Source organism: Ischnura elegans, chromosome 5, assembly GCF_921293095.1.
Source record: "Ischnura elegans chromosome 5, ioIscEleg1.1, whole genome shotgun sequence".
Taxonomy (NCBI): Eukaryota; Metazoa; Arthropoda; class Insecta; order Odonata; family Coenagrionidae; genus Ischnura; species Ischnura elegans.
In genome coordinates, this window is record NC_060250.1 from 95,238,374 (window position 1) to 95,260,790 (window position 22,417).

The following is a 22,417-nucleotide window of genomic DNA, read 5'->3' on the forward strand; positions in this document are numbered from 1 at the left end:
AATCCAGGCGAAAGGCGATGTTTTTTTGCATCACTAAATTTCCTTACTCAAATAACAACTAACTATTCAAACAATTTATAAGCGCCACACTGAATAAAAATCATGCAAAGCATTGTTTCGTCAATCATTATATTTATCGAACGACAGTTTACCACATAAATTTGAGACTGAGCACTCCATTAACTTCATTTCTAACAGATCGCTAGCAATTACAGAGGTTAAGGAGTCTTGATGAAAGTCTTCCGGCGGTGAAACCCTCGCTATGGCGAGAGCCAACACCATAGGGTCTCGTAAAAACGAATTTTTTAACACGCTTATTATAGGGTCAATTGACGGTGCATCGGCTATCCCTCGTAATAGCGGGGGTGTCGCTATAGCCTGTACTCGCTTTAACGAGGTTCCACTGTGTAACATTAGCCTTCGGTGAAGAACCCCAGAAAAGAATACTATAGATTACATGGGAGTAAAATTCACCTAAATAGACTGACAATAATACATCAATGCTAACCGTAAACAAACTGAACTCAATTTATTCCGTATATGGTGAATATGACTGTCCCAGGACAACCTGCTATCAATTTTGATTCCTAAGAAATGAGAAGTGGTATTCTGTGGTATTATTTCACCATTAATTTTAATAGTAATGTTTGCCTGAGGCTTGTTTTTGTTTGCAAAATAAATTAGATTAGATTTATCAACATTCAAACTAAGGGAATTGTGAACACACCACTCATGTAGAGGAGTAGCAGCACTAGTCGACTTTAATATTAGGTCGTCAATGGAAGTAGCAGATACTAAAACATTTGTATCATCCGCATACAGCACAGGAAGAGTGCCAGTCAAAGAGCTTAAGATGATTGGTAGATCATTAATGTATAGCAGAAATAACACTGGGCCTAAAACTGAACCCTGTGGGACACCGAGGTTAACATCTTTTGCAGGTAAAACATAGCTAATTCCATTTCTATACAGGGAAACACTTTGTTGCCTTCCACTCAAGTAAGATTTGATCCAATCGAAGAACGTTCCTCTAATGCCAAAGCTGGCAAGTTTAGAAAGTAGAATTTGATGGTTTACATGGTCAAAGGCCTTGAAAAAATCAAAAAATAAGGCCAGGGATTCTAATCTGTTGTCCAGATTGGTCAGTATATTATCTATTACCTGATGAGTAGCAGTGGAGGTCCATCTAGATTTCCTGAATCCTTGCTGAAAACCTGATAGAAGATTATATTTTTCCAAGTAAGATATAAGGCGATTATAAAAAATAGTTACAAAAATTTTGCTGAATTGATTTAGCAAGGCAATAGGTCGATAAGAGCTCATTGCTTGTTTTTCACCTTTTCCCTTATACAGAGGTAGAACTTTTGCTATTTTGAGTGGAGAAGGGAACTCGCCAAGTCTGATAGATTCATTAATTAAAAAGAATAAAGGAGACTTGATTGCATCAAAAGATTTTTTTATCATCAAAGTTGGAATACCATCCAAACCTGAGGTGAGTTTGTTACCTAATTTTTGGAAGATGTTCTTAAATTCTTGATCAGTGCAGGGATACAAATACAATGAATGGCTGGATTTGTGGATATATATTAGAGACAGAAAAGCCAGTTGCTTGTTGAGAAAGATATAATTCATTCAAGACAGAAGAACTCTGTTAAGCTACCTGACTTAACACTATTTACATCATTTAAGCGAGAGGCCCCACATGATGCCTGACGGTCCCAGGCCAGGACACTCCTTTAATGACTTATCACTTATCAGTAAGCCCTTGATACCACTACCCAAATCTTGAGAAGATCACTTTCAGATTCTATGAGTTGCACAACTACATTTACCATGGCTCTTCCTTGGGTCTTGATATTGGGTCATTTTTCTCTAACCATACTTGTCTTCCTTTTTCATATCCTTTTTAATCCTTGTTCAAGTCATGAATGTAACAGATACAACACAGGAAATAGTTGGATGTCTTATGGTGTGGAAATAATTTTGCATGCTGGAATATGTGTAATGGCAGAATAAGAGGATCTTCCATTATCTATTGGTAACAGTTTTGGTCAATTTATGATCAGGCCATCACAACATGTCAGTATTAGCAGTTACAGCTGTAGCAATAGAGGGAATTTAAAGTTGGTGGGATGGTCAATAATGGCTTCATTAACAACTCTGCTTGTGTATTTATTTGAATTCCTTGTGGCTCTCATAAGTTTTCATTGGCCATTCGTATGTAAGAAGATGAGGTAGCCAACACTGTTTTTTTATACATGTACACATATTTTGTTTCCAGATGCTGTTAATCTCACAGTCTCTGGCCACCATCAGAGCCAGTGGTCCTCCATCCTACAAGTTATGATTCCTTACCCAGTTAAAGTAACGTCAATAAAATCTTCTTGGATTGATTTGCCATAATAGGCTCTTATGGATTCTATTTTATTGCATATATTTGAGTAGGCATTCCAGTCTTTTGGTGTGTTAAGGATTTTGGCATTTATGCTTTCATTTCCATTAGTTTTCCTTCTTCAGAATTTATGTTTGCCTTGAGAGTTACTATATAGACTATGTTTTATAACGAAAAGACGTCTTCTGCATGAAAAGTAATACATGATAATGTAGATTGTTACTGATTAATACTATGTATGTAATTTTAAGTTCCTTAGAAATTATGAAATTTTTATGAGCCCATTGATTTGAGTTACTTTCGTACATGGTTGTACCTCATAGTTTAATCTTGCAAATTTATTATTAATTCAATCATCATAGTGATGAAGGTAAAATTCTAGAGTGAGAAATAATTTTCTTTTACTTTGTTATTAAATTGATACCTGATGACATTATTGTCATTACATATTCTATCAGATATGGTATTTCATAAATTTCTTGAAGGATAGCAGATTTGCATTTTTGAAAATAGGTTTTGAAATTTTGTTTTTCAATCCTATCATTGATAAATATCATGTGTGTCTGGTGAATGTACTCCAGAGAATTCTTTTTATGTGCCTTCCAGGTTGCTTACATTTCCTCAGAATTTAAATGGTTGAGGATGCCATTTCCAAATATAAGATTTTCTAGTTAGACCTGAAAACATTGGTGCTAAATACCTTAATGCAACGTCACAAAGAGCTCAAATTTTGCTTCTATTTTATCAATTAGTGTTACCTCTTGGTCAAATATCTATTCCTAAAACTTTAATTTTGTGGAATATTTTCATACCTTTTAAATGCTTGCTTCTTCATGTTTTTCTGTATGCTTGTGTTGGATATTCCTTTTCGTTTGTGTTTAATTTAAGCTTCTCAGTCCATTTCATTTTTCACTTCGTGCAGAAAATATTTCCCCCATCGATATTAAACAAACTCACTTCAATTTTTCATTGAGTTTTTTTTTATATTATTCAGTTGAACATAAATAAATCAGAAGGGTTGATTTGATATATTCTGGTTGAATAAATGGTGCACTTTTCTGTAATTGAAGTTTTAAGAGGGCTTTACCGCTTCTAACCAGGTTTTGGAGTTTAACTCCTCAGCTTCATGGAAAGAATTAAAGAAGATATGCTAAATGTCAAATCTCAGGAGTGGCTGGATCTTTTAATTTCTTCATAAATTTTAAATTGCTATGTTTTGTTCAATCTCATTTATTCCAGTTAATGGTTATATTTATTTCTTTGCTGACATAATTTATAGTGAAAGTTGGGTTCAAGAGAATAATAATGAAAATATCCAAACTCTTAGTCCCTCTACATGTCATTAGACTTAAAAATTTTAGGAATCGTCCATGCAAGTTCTTTGGATACTTTTCACGGTATTCTAATTCACTCATTAATGAAGTGAGCAATTGGATGTTTCCTATGATTCCCTAGGTTTTTATGCGTTTCAGAATGTAACAGTGTAGGTTAGATGGAAGTGGAAACTTGCCCTCATTAATTTGGGAAAGTATGTTACAAAGTTGTATCCCAAATCTTTTGTATTTTTCAATTGTGTCCAATTAGTGAGTATCATTTGTTTTTTTTGACTTTGTGATCACTAATTGTTTTCCTGATATTACTTATATTAAAGTATCATACCATTATAGTGTTAGCTTTCAACAGCAATGTTTTTGTGTATAATTAACCAAAGAGATACATATCTACTGTCATGTACAGTCAATCATAACTGCTTTTTTATTGTATCAAGATAAATCCAATTTTGTGCCATTGTGTCTTTTTCTTGTGCATTTTCTTAATCTCTTAAACAGCTCACTATGAGTTATATGCATTTGTTGCAGCGGCAACATTAGAATGAAAGTTGTTCTTTTTAGGTAAGGATGTCTCAAGCTGGTGATGGACTTCACACCCCAGGATACCTTTCCTGGAGAAAGTTGCAACTCAGTCGTGCCAAGTTAAAAGCATCCAGCAAGACTTCAGCTCTACTCTCTGGATTTGCTATGGTGAGATGTTTCTTTGAAAATTTTTAATTTTATTTTACCAAATATGTACTTGCTTGCACAATCAAACTTAGGATATTGTTAGCTCTTAGCATAATTTTTTCACTGTGAGTCATTACGGATCAGTCATGAACCATGAAGGGTAGCACCCAGATAGTGATAGATCAAATTCAATGGTTGCCAGAAATCAACAATGGAATGAAAGTGGTGTTGTTCGGATTGTTTCACAACTTTTCCAAATGATAGCACCTTTGCACTGAACTTTGTGAGCTGTTTTTAACCTGCCTCTGAGGCCATCAAAATATAGGCATTTGGAAATTATTGCGTAGAACTGTGGATTTTGAAGGATGTCTTGGTTTTTTTATACATAATTTGTTATTTTATGCTCTAAAAGCTTCTCAGTTATCATTTATGGTTATGTTTTGTTATCTCTCAGCCCTTAGAAGAAAAAAGCTAGGTATAGGAATTCTTAACCTTCGTTGTTTGAAAAATGCATGTATTCTTTTTTTAATGTGTACTCTATATTGTTCTTCATTTAATATAATGATTGAAATTTCATGATTTGTTTAAAGTATAGATGTGCGAATAGTATCCGTGAATACTCGAATACCTCGAATACTAGAAAGTATTTGATATTCGAGATCTCGAATAGTTATGCTAAAGGTACCGTCTCGAATACCTTGAATACTTTGAATTTCGCATCATACGCTGTTGCACGCATGTTGTTGGAAGTCAACTCAGAAAAATGTAGAGAACTGTAGTCGTTCAGTGTATGCAGCACCGTTTTAGGCAAGTTGACGAATTACATCAAATTCATGAATTAGAGCGGTGATAAGAGTTCGACGTGGGGAACCAAAAATGATCAGGTGAAAAAATCCGAAAATCCCAGATTCCCCCCACCAGGAGAACCTCAGTGCCATAGGATAGTAACTACGTAGCACAATTCCAAAATTCCGCTACGCCCTCCATCCATCAGCCCTCGGCCCCTCCTCAGATGCTTTCCTCCTCTCCGAAACAAAAAAAAGGCCCCAGCTCACACTGGGTTCATATTACGAAGACCATGAATCAAAAGCTTCAAAATAAAATATCAAGTTACAGGAGAATAATAGAATCGTGTTTCCTTCCCTCTTTCTACCCTATTGACCTTTTTCTGCACACCTGCTTACAAGTTCCCTATATCTGGAGGTCAACTGCTGCATGAGTCATCTACTAGCCCAAAAGGTGTCTAACAATGACTTTCGGCTATTGATATTACACCTTTATTGGATTGAAATATTAGTAATGTGCGCATAATTTAAAAAAGAATAAGACCAAGCACGACATATTTCTGGCTTTATTTAAGCATTTTATGCAAGAAAATAAATGTCGGAAAGACGAAGAAATACGACGGAGACTTAGCATTCTGGTGAAACTCGATATCCTCCCAGCTGAGCTTCTCGGAAGTTGATGCAGTATTTTTTTCCGAAAACATATCAAGTTACAATTTATGAGTTATTCTATAAATCTCTGTTGTCACAGTCACAGACGAAGGGATATTTTCTCAGGATATTTGGTTTCTCCCTGCTAGCAATTCGAATTCATCTGCTTGTCTTGTGAGAGCTTCCTAAGATGGACTGAAAATAATTGAAGAAGAAAATCCGGTGTAGAAGCACATGTATTTTGCAAAATGCCTCGGATTGTCCGCTAGCTCTTGACAGTAGGAGTGAGGATAAAGCGAGCTACCTGTTGAAAATAAGAAGTTGGATGAAGCCGAGTATCAGATCGGTGTGCCGCTGAAATGGCGTTTGGTATATAAGAATATATACATCAGACAGAAATCCATCGAAGCAGTGTGAAAGCCGAGACGGCATGCAATCATTTTTTCGCGAGGTGATGTGACCCCTTAGGATATTTGAAAGAGATGTTAGTTGAATCAATTATATGCCCAAATTGTTTCCATAAAATTAAAATATTCCATTAATCAGCTAAATTCCTGTTTGAATCCTTTAAAGGAAATCTCAATTACTCACCAAAATCCTGAATTTCCTGCTGCATAGGCAACCTAGTCAAACATTCCTGCATTCATCGTTTTTTTCGTCCCACCAGAAAAACGATAGATCGAGTTCCACTGTATACCTTTTGATTTATACATTCATCAAGGGAGATAGAAGAAAAAAACGTATGTTTAATATGCTTTGCGCAATTTTAGTATTCGAGGTATTCAAATATTCGAGCAATGATTTAATATTCCAATTCGATATTCGAGTTTGAGAAATCTGCTATTCGACCCATATCTAGTTTAAAGTGAAAGGTGTTGATAATTTAAAGTTTCTTTTATTTTCCTTGTGCATTTTCTACTGTATGTATTAGTATTATTATATAAATCTACTATCCTGTGAAAGCTTGTTGCATACCACCTATGTATATTGTTTACAAAGTAATGCAATGCATTCCCTAGTACTTAAGTAAAGAAGAGATGTGTCCTAATGTTAAACGTATCCCTCTAAAATTATCAATCAAACATTTTTTATTGGCACCATCTTTGCTCTTACCTCTTTTTAACATTAAGACTTTCAAGTATAAATTCAATTTTTCTAATGTCTGCCTTATGGCCATCTCATGTGGTTTTCCCCTATCAGGTAGCAATGGTAGAAGTACAGCTGAACGAAAAGACTAAAGTACCTACAGAGATGCTGATAGCATTTGCTGTGTGTACCACTCTCTTAGTAGCAGTCCATATGTTGGCACTGATGATCAGCACTTGCATATTGCCTAACATTGATGCTGTTTGCAATTTGCATTCCATCAGTCTTGTCCATGAGTCTCCTCATGAAAGGCTACATTGGTACATAGAGACAGCATGGGCATTCTCCACACTCTTAGGATTGCTACTATTTCTGTGTGAAATAGCTATTTTATGTTGGGTGAAATTTTATGACTTCTCCAAGTTTGCTGCATGGTCAGCGTGTATAGTCCTTGTGCCAGTGTTAGTGGTATTCCTTGCCTTTGCTGTGCACTTCTACCGCACTCTAGTGGCACACAAATATGAAGTTACAGCTCATGGTTTAAGGGAGTTAGAACTCTTGAAGGAACGCATTGAAGCAAATGATAATGAGGGAAGGGGTGGTGGACAAGGGACCAATGGTCTAGGTAGTTTATTGGGTGGAGGTGTACAAATTGTTTGAGGCAAAGGAAAATATACTTTTATGCTATATGACAAGTGCAAAATGGCAAAGAGGAGGTGCCTTGTTTTGTTATTGATGAGGCTATTCCTTTTTGACTGCCATCATAGAGTAAGCACCAAAATGGAAAGCTCCATGATCGAAATGGAGTTACTTTAGGGTATAGCTGGAGAATCCTGACTCAGTCTTCGTTTTAGTGATTATATTATGTGCAATCAAGATGATTTTCAGGATTCTTCATTTTTATCCCCCACCTTTCTTTTTTTTTAAGTTTTAACAAGAGCTTGGGATCAGGTTGTGATATTATTTGTGTTTTTATCTTCAACTTTTATATTGTTGAAAGTGCATCACTCACATTGTTATTCTGGTTTTTCGGATTATGTCATACATAATGTATGTACATTGGAATTTGGTATTGGAAAAAAATAAATTGCGTAATATGATAAATTTAATGCTGTAAATTAATGTAGTTAAAGAACTTAAAGTGATTGCTTATGGTACAGTTCTTTCAGAGGAATTTTATGTATCACTTTCAGATCACTTGTGAACAGTCTGATTTTCAACTTGTATGATAGTTTCTGATAAAAACTTAGGAAGGCTCATATTATTCGGTACCATTTTGGTAAGACATACTGACTTAAGATTATTTTGAAAAGTATTCCCTTCAGTGTTGAAGCATGATATTGTCTTCTTTGAAAAAGACAGCATGAAAAGTGTACCTGATGAATCAAAGATGTAAGTTGATTTCCGGTGGATGGTGTGAAGTTTGTTGAGAACTCCACTATGGAGTCAGTGAAAGGGCCGAAGTTCATGGCTTATTTTTTAATGCCAGGAAATGTAGTAAAAGTGGTTATAGCTCCTTTGCTATCGTATTTCAATCAACAGCTAATTCTAAAATTTGTTAAGACTAAGGGTTAATCCCTTCATTTATTTTAAAAGTCCACTTGTTATTCATCATCAATGTTATTTTCTGGTTGAGTCAATTTTAAAGAATATAAATATTTTATTGGTTAAGGGTTACCAATGGTGACTGTTAAGGTTGTTTGATAAAATGTGATAATGTTACTATGCTAACAATTTCAAGGAGCATTGCAGACACATACTTAAAATTGGTGATACCCACCCTCTTAATTTAAACATACTTTTATTGCTTAATATTGCAATATATGTATAGGTATAATTCCTATTTATAGGTTTTTCAAATGATCATGGTTGGTGTGGAGTCATGAGCTCTGTGCTTCAATTCATATGAATTTGCTTACCTTTTTTATACATATATGTAATTATACTATTTGTCTACCATCAAGTTACTTGGTGAATGCTTTTTTGATGTATTTTACCTATTGCTGCAATTTTTTATGTTGTATTAATAGGTATTGACCTTGTTATGGAGTGCCAAATTTGAATCTCTAAAAATGACAATATTTCTTTGATTATCACCCATATTTATTGTTGATATTTATTTTCCCATTAGTTATAGAAAAGATAATGGTTAAACGTTGCACCAAGTTGAAAGATCATAAAATTGTGAATGAAATTTATAAATTATTTTTGTGTGAAATAAATACATGCATTAACTTTTCCTGCCAGAAATTATATTAGTTTTTCTGACCACCTGTGGTTTGTCTTTGCTTTGAAAATCATTTTTTGTCTTTCTTTAGATAATCTTTTATCAAAGAGTAACTAGGTCTCACTTTTATAAATTATAAAGGCCATCATTTTTTAAGTATTGGCAGTTCCTTCCTAAATATCATAATAGAAATGAGTTAAAAATATGAACTGCAATTTGTGCTTGAATTTTGGAAATTAAACCGTAAAGGGAGTGTTAAATCTTGGTGATTGCGTATATCATTCTACTTTTATCGTAAAAGAAGTATAAAATTTCTTTCATATATTTTTATTAAAATTTTCAATTTTTAAAGCCATTTAAGGCCCTGATAATAGAGTATGTATATTAACTTTATTTGAGGATGTGTGTACGTATGCATGTGAGTCTTCCGACTACTACAATGTATTCGGAAGATGTCTCCCATAGCATTGATACTCTCAATTTTTACTTAATGATATTTTGTTTGCTTACTTTTGTTAAATTTTGGTGCAAGTTTTCTGAGGCAGAATCCCTTTCAAACTACTCGGTTACTTCATTATATTTTACCAAATGTTTTAAGAGGGACATGTGTCACTCAAATATTCCCTGTATAGGAACTTATATATCTTGTCTGGAATTCATAAGCAATAAAGTTTGAACATGTGAACAAGTTACTATGTAATTTTAATTCTCTGGCATTATTCCTTCATTTTGGGTGGTTATTAATTTATTGATGGCATATTCCTCTGCTGTACGTTTTACATCATCACTGTTCTCCAACTCCAGCTGGAAAAAATTGGTGGAAAGAATCATTATTATCTTAAATATGATATTAATATTATCATTTGTACCATGTTTGCATTATGTTGTCATTTTTTAGCAAGGGTGTTCTTATAGCTAAAAAGTTTTTGTTGAAATTTAAACATACAGTAAATTAAGGAGGAATTTTTGCAAAATGCTGCCCTACTTTGTGGCAAAAACTAACTCCTAGGGAAACAGAGAAGTGGAGAGAATTCAGTTAGATCTGCATGATATGTATCTAATAGAAATTATGACTTCAAGCATCTGTATGACCTTCCAAAGGAACACTATGCTAATGTTTTATTACTTTCAAAAATGGATGAAGACCAACAAATAGAATGTTTTTTTAGACTGAATGAGGCAAGCAGTAAATTGTGTGTGTTGCTTTCTTTTTGGAATAGGTTAGAAACTATTTTTAGAGGAAAAGGCCAAAGTGACTGATGGCGAGAAAGATAATGGCAATCAAAATTTTTTGGGGATTATGGCACCAATGTCCCAACGCTTATAATAGATATGTTTTAGGTAAATGTTGGAGTGGGTTTTTTATATCAAAGGAAGAAAAAAACATTCAATGGATCTTTAAAAATATTTCATGTGATTGGGGGATAAACATTTGCCAAGATGTGATTTACAATAAAAGGGTGAAGTCGTAGAATGTAAAGAGGAATTTGAAGAGTGTAGAGCATGGTGTTGCTCAATAGGGGATATTGTAAGCGATTGTGACAAATGTGATAATTTTTTTCAGCTATCAGATGATTTTATAAGTGGACATGATGATAAGAAGAATACTATTGAGGAAAGTGAAAGTAGTCCAGCTAAGAGACTTTATAGTAAAAGTGTATGAAGAAAAAATGCCAAAAGTAGCAGTTTTTTTCTTCATACACTTTTACTATAAAGTCTCTTTTTCTGGCCTTTATTTTCAATGTCGATTAGTGTCTTGAAAGTAGATGAACATATGTTCTGTATTCATATTCACGGAGACCCAAGAAATAAATAATTTGGGTTATGTCAATGGCCGACAGATAGAGTAGGGGGAAGATTTGAGTGAGCAGCATCTTCTCAATCTTGAATTAATCATGAGTTTGAGATTAATGTAGCTCAGCCTCAATAGCTTAGTGTAACTCAGGGAATTAATAGATGGTACAGGGAAATTTGTTTTTACAGATTTGATAAATTTTGTAAAAGAACACAAGCAAAATTTGTTACTTGATCCGGAAGCAATGTATCATGGGTTTCACTATGAAGCTTTAGCACTGCATTTTAAATACTGATCTGGTCTTAATTGTTATGCTGGATGAATTTGGGTAAAAGACATCCAGATCTGATACTTAGATCATTTACAAAGGATGTAAATGGCAGAACAGACCCTAAACCTATTCCAGTAGTTGTTGAGTTAGAAGAGAGGAACATACTGGTGATGAAGCAATCAAACGGATCTGGAAGAAAGGTTTTTTGTATAACCTAAGCATTAGAACTAAGGCAGAAAAAGCTGTTATCAAGGGTATAGGTAAAGGAGCCATTTTCGATTTCCTCTCATTCCTTTTAAATGTTTTTATTACACTAAGACTCATCAGTAAAGGTTTACATCTTGTATCTTTATGACAAAAATACAGGGAACTGAAGATGAATTTTCTTTGCTGAATATTGAATACAAATACCTGATTTTGTATGATTGTGATCAAAAATAGCTCCTCCACATTTAATTGTACCAGTATTTTAGTTCAAATTTTGGTTTAATGTTTGACTTTCGTGGAGTATATGTATTTTATAGATGGACATTAATCTTGCTCAGTAAACCTGCATGTATTAACTGCCATCCTCTTTCTCCCTTGTCGGCTTCTCTCTACATCTCTTCTTCAATTAAGTGTTTATATTTGTATTTTACTTTTCATAGCTGACATTTAAGTAATTTTATTCATTATAGAATTGAATGTGCTTCTATGAGTGCAATTATTTTTTTTTTACTATCCATAATTTCAACACCTTCTGTGGCATCCCACCCCTGGCTCGCCCGGATACCAAAATAGAACCGGGGGGAGGTCTCACAAAAACAAAAGAAAATATATAAATCCACGTGGATCCCTCCCACATGGGACCTACGGGACAAACCTATGTCTTTATCTTCGTACAATTTACAGAAATTAAAAATATTCCCCTTCTTTGGAAATAATTGCGGGTGGGGAATTCCCGATTCGACCTGGTGGGTAACGTTCGGACGCTTATGCACTCTTCTACAATGCATTCACGGAAAGAAAAATGAACGGGGCAAGGGATGGCAAGGGATATTTTTCCTTAAGATGACCCGTGAAGGAGTTAAAACAAAACACTTACTCAACACATTCAGCGAAACAAAATATAATTCAAACAATAAAACTGCATGTGACAAAACAAAAAGAAACCCTCTTATAAACTAGTGATGTATGAATTGGTGAAAGCAATTTATGAAACATCAATGGTAAAAAAATACACAACAATATGACTTGATTTTCAAGATGGAATTGAAAATGATAACAACAAAATATTGTTCGGCTGTGAACACGTAAATAATGATACACTTTTTAATTATTTCTTGATGGGGTAGGTAAATGAAAGTCCATCGCAACGAGTGTTAATTTTACTTTGGTGATTAATTTCATTTTCACTGAATAACAGGTGCGTTTTGTGACTGTCTGTCTTGACACTTGGCAGAAGACAAAAGGGGGCTTTAGGGGGGGGATAGTTGTGATCTTACTTGACCGTTGTCCGTGGTTAGACCAGGTTGGATCCAATAAACTCTCGTTCCATTTACTCCACACTCCTTTTTCCCTTGTTGGAGGAAGCTGCATCCGGAATGGAGGGAATGTGTCCTCTTCAGCTGGTCCTTGCTCCTTCATACAGGGGGGGGGGTCTCTTATTTCAGACCAATCAGTCGCGTGATTTGTTAGGCCCCTCGTCTTCTCCGCCGTGTCGCACCCAAATTCGGGCATGGGCTCCGCCCGACACTCACTTCAAAATTATCATCTTTCTTCCATGCGCACAACCTTTTTATAATCCCCATCTTGGGGTGTGGTAACGCACAAGAAAAGGGAGGAGGAACACGTTATTCACGGGAAAAATCCGAGTTCCCATCCTCCCAAACACACACACAGCACTCATAATCTTGCATAACCGACATTCATCCCCACTTACGCATTCACGCTTTCCTCCCCGGGCCGTGGTGTGGGGGGGGTGGGAGGGGTTGGGAAAGTTTAGCGGAACGGAGCGGGCAAAGGGAATGAATGCGCCGAATTGAATGCACTTCGTAAAATGGTATCTGAACCATTACAATACTTAATGGTGATATCGTCAATTGTTCAATTCCTAAATGCATTTCATGATGTTGGAATGATAGTTTGAAATTTTTGCATGTTTTTACATTATGTACTCAATGAAGCTTGAAGAATGGCATTATTATACCATAATAACCTTTCATTGTGACGTTTATGATTTAAAAATTAAAGCATTTGGAATATTGATGATCAACGTACCTTTCGTAGAGGATATTGGGTTGGCCTCTTTGCACTTTGCCTGTAAAGTATATCTGTGAAGTCTGAGCATTTTCCTACTCCTTCAATCCATAGACCATCCTGAAGTTGGCCTGTCAGTAGGTGATAGAAACGTCCATATCCATGCCGTAAGCCATTCATCCATTCTCCTTCATACCTGCATCCATTAACTGCAGAAGATGTAACATACTGAAGTGATGCATTTAGTTATTATCATAATGTGTTTTTATACATCTGTTCTATCCTTCTCAAATTAAGTTGGGAATTGTAATTCTTATTAAACTATGATCAGCTGAGGCAGATATGATAATTATTTAAAGTGCTTCCTTTGGCAGGTCAAGCGAATTCAGTGAATCACCATTTAACCTATTCAGAGGAAATATGAGAAAGTCAGTTTTTACACATGTTGGAAAAATTTGTGCTCAAAATGTTGTGATGGTGAAATGTACACTGGTAGCAGAGTCCAAGGGTTATGACGTGCTTATCAATTAGCAACCTTAGAGTCACATCATTTAGTGTAAGGTTGGCTCTATTATGTACTTCATTTATGAGTGTGGTGAGACAGAGGAAGTGAGGGAGATAATTGTGTATTTACGGTCAAGTTGCCATAGTTAATGCCTGCTTTGTGATGTGCTTCTGATATCACTTCCCTTGCACAGTTAACTTCTGTACACCTTCCAGACATGCCCTATAAATGGCCTTTGTCGTTCAATGCAATCAGCCATTGTTCTTGTGGTACCTCTGAGTCAGTATACAATCATACCATACATGTACCATATCTACCATTGCTCTGTTCAGAGTGACTCTGGATGCCCTTTACAGCTGTGTGCCTCCCCACCTATACTCGGCTACTAGATGGGGGCTCGGTAAAATTCATATTATATTTTATGACCTTGGGGAACCAACTTGTACGGTGGCTAAAGATAATGTTGAGGAGGCCTGCCAGTGCTTGCCTTTGTTGAGTTTTTACTTAGTTTTGCTTCTGATCATAGAATTGTTTAAAGTCACACCAAAAAATTCATGGTTTCATTTTCGGAGCATAATCATTCATGTTTGTTTTCATAGTGTAAAGCTTCATTAGAAATATGAAGTATGATACAACTTTTGTAATAGATATTTACCATGCACAAAAATTCCATATCCGTGAGGCTTGTTGTTAATCCAGTCTCCCTCATAGAAATCACCATTTTTATACCACATTCGCCCATGTCCACTGCATTTCCCTTCTGACCAATTTCCTATGTAGACATCACCATTTTCATATATTTGTCTCCCATAACCCTGGAAATGTGGAAAATTAATGATGGCTAATTTTATGTTTTGCATTATTTTGCCAGATAATTTACATTACATAATGTTGAAATCCCTTATGATATTGATTTAAATAAATAGTTCTTGTGTTTGATACCTTATAAGATGACATGAAAAATGAATTAAGATTGTCCATGGAGGAATATGTGTAGCACGTTTTAGTAAAAAATCTTTTTCTCTGAATATTTTATGCTACCATTTTTTCTAATAAATCATTATAGATCAATTTGGACCAGTAAAAGATATTCTTAGAATTTGAATCAATGATTAGAATATATTTTTATCCTTGGGAGATGTTTCTGTTTTCTTTTGCTAGGTGAATATTATTTTTATTATTCACAGCTTCTTTTCCAGCAATGTAACATTAATTACGCACATCTCTTTTACCAAATTTCCAGTCTCCTACATAATGGTTCTTGTCGCAGTGATTCTCTTTCTTTTTTCCAAGAACACCGTGGCCATGCCTTAATCCCTTTAACCAATCTCCTTCATAACGCCATCCTTTGACACCATTTAAATGGCCTTTGCCTAGTGAAAAATAAAGTTCTATATTGTAATACATGCATGCATATTGTATTCCAGAGCTGTATTTAATTTTAAATAGAGGTCATTTAAATAGAGATAAACATTTTTTATGATCAACTGAAAGTAAGTTTGATTATATACATTTCATTGGTACACACAGAAATTTTTGATGTGGTGGTGGGAGCTCTGTGTGTTCAATTAGGACCTCTGATTACAGGGTCTTCCAAAATAAATCTGTAGTGAGTTACTGAATTAATAAAAGAGCCATTCTTTTAGCTTGGGTCTTGTTTTATCGAACTAAAATGATGCAACACATTTTTCCATCTTGCTTCCACTGAGTGACTGTAGGCTGCCACTCAAAGGTGAATTTCGGTTTTGTTGAGAGCTAAAGACTGGACCAGGGTCTTTTTTCTCCTTCTCCCTTCTAGGTGTGCCACCGGGAACTTTTATTATATTCTTCGTAACCAAATTTTATATGTATTTAATAAGTTCAACAGGTTCAGGCTTCAATTGGTGGAAGTTAGACATATTTAAATAAATAAAAGTGCTATGATCTTTTATTTATTTAAATATGTATTTAATTATGCATTATCCTTTGCATCCACGAAGAAAAGAGATACTGAGCTCCAGTTAAGGGCTTACAAGTAATAAACCTGTTCTCTCTGACTCATTAATAAGAAAAATGTTGTCCAGTGAGGCATGAGTAGCTTTAAGGCTATTGATGTACAGTTACATTTTGAAAGAGAATTTTTACACAAAGAAGTAAGCCAAATTAAATTAATGATTTCTTTACGTATAAGTGAGCTATGCATTTGCATATGAACATAATAAAGTGTGCAAATGGTTTCCATAATTTTAACATTTATTTTATTTTTGATTATTCAGAAGTGACATTGGAAATAAAAGGATTTCAATTGCGTTAAATTCCTATATTATGATATTTATGTGTTAAAATATTGTTTGATAATGATGTTATCTTTGGGTTATTTCAAACTGAGGGTCACCTCTCACTTATGGACACATTTTCTAGGACTTTTAATGCCTGTAAGTGAGAGTTTTCGCTGAACTTGGAAATCAGAAAATGGAGCTCCCATGTAGACGACTATAATCCGTACACAATCATGGTATTAGGCAACATTTATCGATGGAAAAGGAGAGTGAAAAAGAGGAGGAATGTGTGAAGATTTCATCTTTGGCTAAAGCCTGAGATGGAGGACAAGATAAGGACAAAGGCTAGGTATTTTACTGATTACAGGAATTACTGCAGCTATTCAGGGATAATCCATTGCATCCATAAAATGCCTTGGCATTCACCTCTCAGATACACTTGACTGGTCATCACATGTTTCTGAACTGAATAACAAAATAGCTGTGGGTCTTTTTATGATAAGAAATCTTGCACCTGTAGTGTCCAAAAACACACTCAAAGCTCTGTATTATGCCAAAGTACACTCTCATTTATCCTACGACGTTTTGTTTTGGGGAAATTCCTCTCTGTTGTCAAGAACCTTTTCTCTCCAGAAGAAAGCTGTTAAAGCTATCTATAGAGTCCCCATTCGCACACCAGGCAGACCACTTTTTGTAAGTTCCAGCATCTTAACTCTCCCCTCAATCTATATCCTTACCTGTGCCATGTTTGTTCGAAATAATCCTCATCTTTTCCCTGATAACGCCAACCTACACAATCACTACACACGCTCCAAAAACAACATACACACCCTCCAATACTCCTACAGAGTCTGTTTAAAAGGTCCATACCACTCCATTGCCACTGTGTACAATAAGATTCCTATCACCATCCGTTCCATTTCCTCATCAATCCAATTCAAAGCCAAACTGAAAAATATGTTAATTGAAAAGAGCTAGGTACTACAATCTAAATGAGTTTTTAACTGGTGTTGTGTGTTAACCTATGACCTCAATCCCACTGATAGCTGTGTGTTTGTATACCTCGTTTGTATCGTATTTTATTATATGTTAGCATTTTATGCTGTATTATCTTGACGAAACTCATGGATGTATTGTCCCAATGAAGTTAATAAATATTATTATTATTATTATTATGGATAGTTGTCTCCTCCACCTATCAAAAATCCTAATCATTAAGTATTAACTCCATTCATTTTCAAATTACTGTATTGCATTTATGTACCTTCTTTCAAGCCATTTCCCCATTCTCCAACATATACATCTCCAGAATTAAAGTAAACAGCGTGGCGTAGACCAGTACTGAAGCTCAATCTCTCAGACTCTCTCCAAAGAGGCTCCTTTTTTGGTCTCCTTTCTCTTGGTTTCACAATCCCTTGAGCGATTGCCTGCTCCTGGAATGGAAATAAAATGGAATATAAATTATGTTTGTTGATAATAAATGTATGCCATACACCTGTAATGAGTGCTTGGCTGTATGTTGATTGAAGGTTCCTGGATTCAAATTAGGGTAAGTCTTTTTACAGCCCCAAAAGAATCCTCCGTGGGCAAGAGTGGCTTCCTACCCTACCCTGAGTATGTGAAATTAAAATCCCCATGGCTTGGTCAAGGTTGATCTCTACTCTCAATCACCACAAACAGTCAGTAATGCAAATATTGGTTTGACACAGCTCTCCACCAGTGGCAGCTGGTGCATAAAATCAGCTACATGTTGATCATCTCCCATTTCCTCCCTCCACTGACCCCTCCTCAACCCCACCCCCACTATGAATTATGTGGAAATGTAGTCATTACTGTCGAAGAGCCAGGACAGAAAACAAAATGGGACATTTCCAATTTCGCATTCACGTATCCAATAGTGGTCACATGCAATTTCGTTAAATTTTCTGAAGTTCTTAGTTTTTTCTGAAGAAAGCACTAACGACGCCAGACTGATCCATGGAATATGTAACTAGCTGCCCAAAAAACTTTGTGTCACCAAAAGTCAAGTTTAGCAATCAATATCACCCTATGGCCAACATTAACTCATTGTCTCTTTGAAAACTTAATGGAGGGGTAGCTCTGTCAATGCTTAGCACTCAATTTTGTGTAGCACATGCCCAAAACCAGGTTTTCTGCCCTAAGAGGAGAATCCTTGCGAATTTTTGCTTGCTTTGAGCTCACTAACAAACAGTGTGGCCCTCATTATACAACCCCTTGTATATTCTGCTTTAGGGTATCTTTAAAAACTTGATGAATTAACAAGGGATCAGTGCAGATAAATCACTCTGATTTTATTCAGAAAGGTCCTATGGATCTTATTTTCAAATATTAGTGCCTGCTTGCTGCTGCTATTCAGTACACAAGCGCTGGCCATCACTACTCTCCACTCAATTCCACTATCTTCAAATCTTTTAACATTTAGATACATAATTCCTTTATTTTACATCCTTCATCACCTGCTCTTTGTGTCTTGTCTCAGGCCTTCCTTTGCCATTCTTCAGTTAAACTCCACTACTCTCACTATCCATCAAAAGTAGCTTTCAGTTAAAAGCATTGGGTGAATAGCCTGCTTAATTTTGTTCATTTCATCACAAATTCCTCAGTTTTACCTTGACTTAAATTCATGATAAGTTATGGTCTTTTAAACTGTGGGATATACATTATCTTCTGGGGATATATAATATCTATTGCTCTGATAGGGGTTTGTGATTGTTCCATAATTAACCTCACTTCAATAGCATAGATGAAAATAACTTCGACCACATTTATTCCGATGGCAACCAATTCAGATGTGTACTATTGTCTTTCGTGCGTAGAAGTCCTTCTCCGTTGCCTTTTTGTGAGCATCTCTTTTTCGCGGCTCCTTCCTTGCGCTAGCCTCTGCATACCCTGGTGGCATCAGCAGGGACCTCAGGGTCCCAGGGCAACGACCTAAGCCAGGTGTTGTCCTTCGTGGTGGCGCTCGAAACTAAGAGCTCTGCCACATCATCCCCCTGACAGTCCCCCCCCTCTATTGGGATTAGAAGCCCATCCTTCCACCAACAATGTGCTCTTTTCCTGTAAAAAATTATCACTCCTACCAGTCCAAGCCAAATATTAACTTTTTCTCTAACTCTTACAAACAGGAAGCCTCATCACTCATATTCCTAGGTTAGACCTGATGTTGAAGGATATATCTGTACCCACTAATCATGAGTAACCATTCCTACACCCCTTATGGCTGACTACCCTTCATTATACAAGATTGGATCCCTTCTTAGACCTTAGGCCCTTTTATCATCTTGTTTAATGGCATCACTAAAGGGATGAGAGGAATGCTCACCACGACAGGTGACACCATCACATGGCGCGGCATCAGCATGCAAAATATTAGACTTTATTATACCTTTGTTACTAATTCACATGAGGCTACTGCATGGTCCTTCTGAGCAGTATAGAGCCTCCATTGCCTCCTCTTATAAGAGCATTGTATCTAATTCATGTCTAGTAGCATGGCTAAATTTTAAAAATGCCTCGCTTTGGGCCAGAAATGCCACTTTATGTAGTCTTGTTTATAATGAATAGCGTTAGGAGCAGGTCTGGATTGAAAGGGGGATTCAGGGGGCCTGGGGACCACCAACCAACCCAGGGCCACCCACCAAGCATGAACCTACTGCCAATATAGAGGTAAATCTCACAAAAACAGAAAAAAACCATCATATGTGAGGGGATTCAAAGTGAAGCTGGGTTGTTTTCTGGTTAGCATGTAGTCGTCAACATTGACATTAATAAATACTGGTTGCTGAAAATTGTGTTACTTGCATTTCCTGTTTATACGTTACAAATTGCAACACCTTGAAACAGTGGGCCTCCCACCGAAATGATCCCCGGGCTACCTACATCATAAATCTAGCCCTGGTTAGGAGGTATTGTAGAAGTGCCACTGAGGTATCTTAAGTATGAACTAAGATTCTGTGTCATTTTGTCAATTTTTTAATACTCAGTCACAGAAATTTAATATTAGCATAACTTCACATGTAAGGATATCAATACAAATATTGGTGTCGCTGTTTTGTTGGGTGTTAAAGCAAGCAGAAGTAATACTTTTATGCTTATATAATAACTCCTATGGGATTGTGAGGAGACTCCATAACATGCCACACTGCGTACACCGATCCAAGTGATACATCAACTTTTGCTCCAATTCCTTCCAATTAGATTTTGGTATTTACTTAATCTCTCGACTAATGTTCTTTTTGAATGCCAAGGAACCCTGTTATATTCATTCAACTATCATTATAACTTCATGCTACAATTTAAAATTAATTAATTTCAGACTGTCCAATAAGTTTGGTGCATCTGTCTTCCATTTTCTCCAGAAATTTCTAAGTTAGACCCAAATAAAATCATCCAATCCCTTTGCTTTACTTGCCTTAATATTTTGCAGAGCTCACTATTTCAGTAAAAACATAAAATCTGTAGTCAACATGAACATATTTTTTACCATTTACTGAGAAAACTCTTCCTCCATGTGTCCTAGGTATAAAGGTATACAGTAATGGCATACTGTCCTTCCAAATATCCTCTCCATCTATTGCAAGTATGTATTGCAATCAGCAACTTCCCAACTCCTTACCCCCACTACATCAGACTTCCCCTCTCACTTGTTGCAGTACCCTACGCTGGAAAGGTGCTAACATGGTGAAATACCTAGCGCCTCAGGCAAAATTGTGCCAGCCAATTATGGTATGCTAATGGGGAATCACGTGATAGACGTCAGGTAAGCAAGGATTCGTTTGTCGAAATGGAGGGCAGTTGGAACTGCAGTTTCAGTCTTTGAGTCACCCATGGGGCTTCAAAGACGAATATATCTTAGGCCCCTATTAACCGAGGCAACCATCAGACGCGCCACCGGTGGCGCGTCTGGTTGCCTCGGCTAATAGGGGCCAAAGTGGAAGGCGCGGTTGCAGGGCTCAGGCGACTGGTTTTGGTGGAAAGTCTGGTGGCGCGTCTGGTTGCCTCGGCTAATAGGACTCATTTGATTCTATGCCCCACGACTGACCAGTTCCACCGGTCGCGCCACTGGTAGTGCATCTGGTTGCCTCGGCTAATGGGGGCCTTAAAGAATTTTCTCACATAAGTGACCTTATTGTTGTATCCTGTATTGCCAGAGACCTTAGGACAAATCAATACTATCCTGATCTTTTACTGTTTGTATTCCTATCTCATCCTTTTTGGCTTTAAGTTTTGGTGTTAGTTGACCGCCCACTAGAATTTGCACACTTGCATATGTATGCTTGCAAATTGTTGTACAGCAATTTAAATTTATAAGGGAAAGCAGGTTTGCAAACATAATCATATTGAAGAGAACATAATGGATTTTAACTTTACTATCGAATCCTTAAAAAAATAAAATTTTGGTTCAATTGGCATCTAATACATTATATTTTTTATTTTATTTATTGAATGGACAAATATATTACTTAATTGTATATCTAGAAGCATGCATGCACAAATGTGAACATGTAACAACAAGAAATAATTGCCATCCACTCTCGAATCAAACGGCTAACATGACCAGACTATTTTCCTCAAAGAGTGCAGGTCAGGTCAGAGAGAAGCTTGAGGCAGGGCATAAAATTTTTCGTGAGATGACTTTCATTTGATGAGAATGAGTAAACAAACTTTGAGTGTACATAAAGGTACATCTAGGCAAGGCCACCCATGTGTGAATTCTAATAGTCATAATACCACAACTGGCTATATGCTGCGGTTAATGGTTGCGGCCACATCAGTGCAATTAAGTTATCTATATTACTGTGCGGCAACTCAATGTCTACTCATGCAATATTACTTTGATAGCTTCACAGCCAATCCTCTGCATATTTCATATCCAATGAAGTTGTGTTTGTTTGGCACCAATTGCTTCAAAGGTTTAAATTGAAAAACATATGCTCTATCAGTTAATTAGGGGCCTTCAGCTTTCGTAAAGCATGTATAAAAATGGTGAATACTGGTGAGCATAGCTAGAAATACGTAAAACTAACAATCACTCCTCCATGGTTACTATGGAAACCAATAAGAATTAAGCAAAGTTAAGTATGTAGCCAGAGTGGAGAATAGGGTGAAAAGAAGTTGACTGGATCTTAAAAAGATATTTGGTATTTTTAGTCGGATACAGCTTTCTAGAGGAACATTCACTGATGGAG

The 22,417-nt window shown here is 36.2% G+C and overlaps 2 protein-coding genes across 9 annotated transcripts in view; one reads left to right on the forward strand and one right to left on the reverse strand.

The window, feature by feature from the left end:
* LOC124159283 (calcium release-activated calcium channel protein 1) overlaps positions 1-9,833 on the forward strand; it is a 22,977-nt gene extending 13,144 nt beyond the window's left edge. For 7 of the 8 annotated variants that reach the window (XM_046534991.1, XM_046534990.1, XM_046534992.1 and 4 more), the window contains 2 exons: positions 4,285-4,413; positions 7,029-9,833. In XM_046534991.1, coding sequence (XP_046390947.1) covers positions 4,285-4,413; positions 7,029-7,574 — 675 coding nt within the window. In that variant the 3' untranslated portion in view covers positions 7,575-9,833. Of the gene's footprint in view, positions 1-2,281; positions 2,365-4,284; positions 4,414-7,028 lie in introns of all 8 variants that reach the window. The other variant, XM_046534995.1, reaches the window with a different exon arrangement.
* On the reverse strand, positions 9,453-22,400 carry LOC124159282 (MORN repeat-containing protein 3-like). The gene is made up of 6 exons (XM_046534988.1): positions 22,063-22,400; positions 17,473-17,641; positions 15,172-15,323; positions 14,606-14,765; positions 13,467-13,654; positions 9,453-9,945 (listed from the first exon to the last, which is right to left on the reverse strand). The coding sequence occupies exons 1-6, from the start codon at positions 22,090-22,092 to the stop codon at positions 9,844-9,846; spliced, it is 801 nt and encodes a 266-aa protein (XP_046390944.1). The 5' UTR covers positions 22,093-22,400; the 3' UTR covers positions 9,453-9,843.
* Between the last annotated feature and the right edge of the window lie 17 nt (positions 22,401-22,417).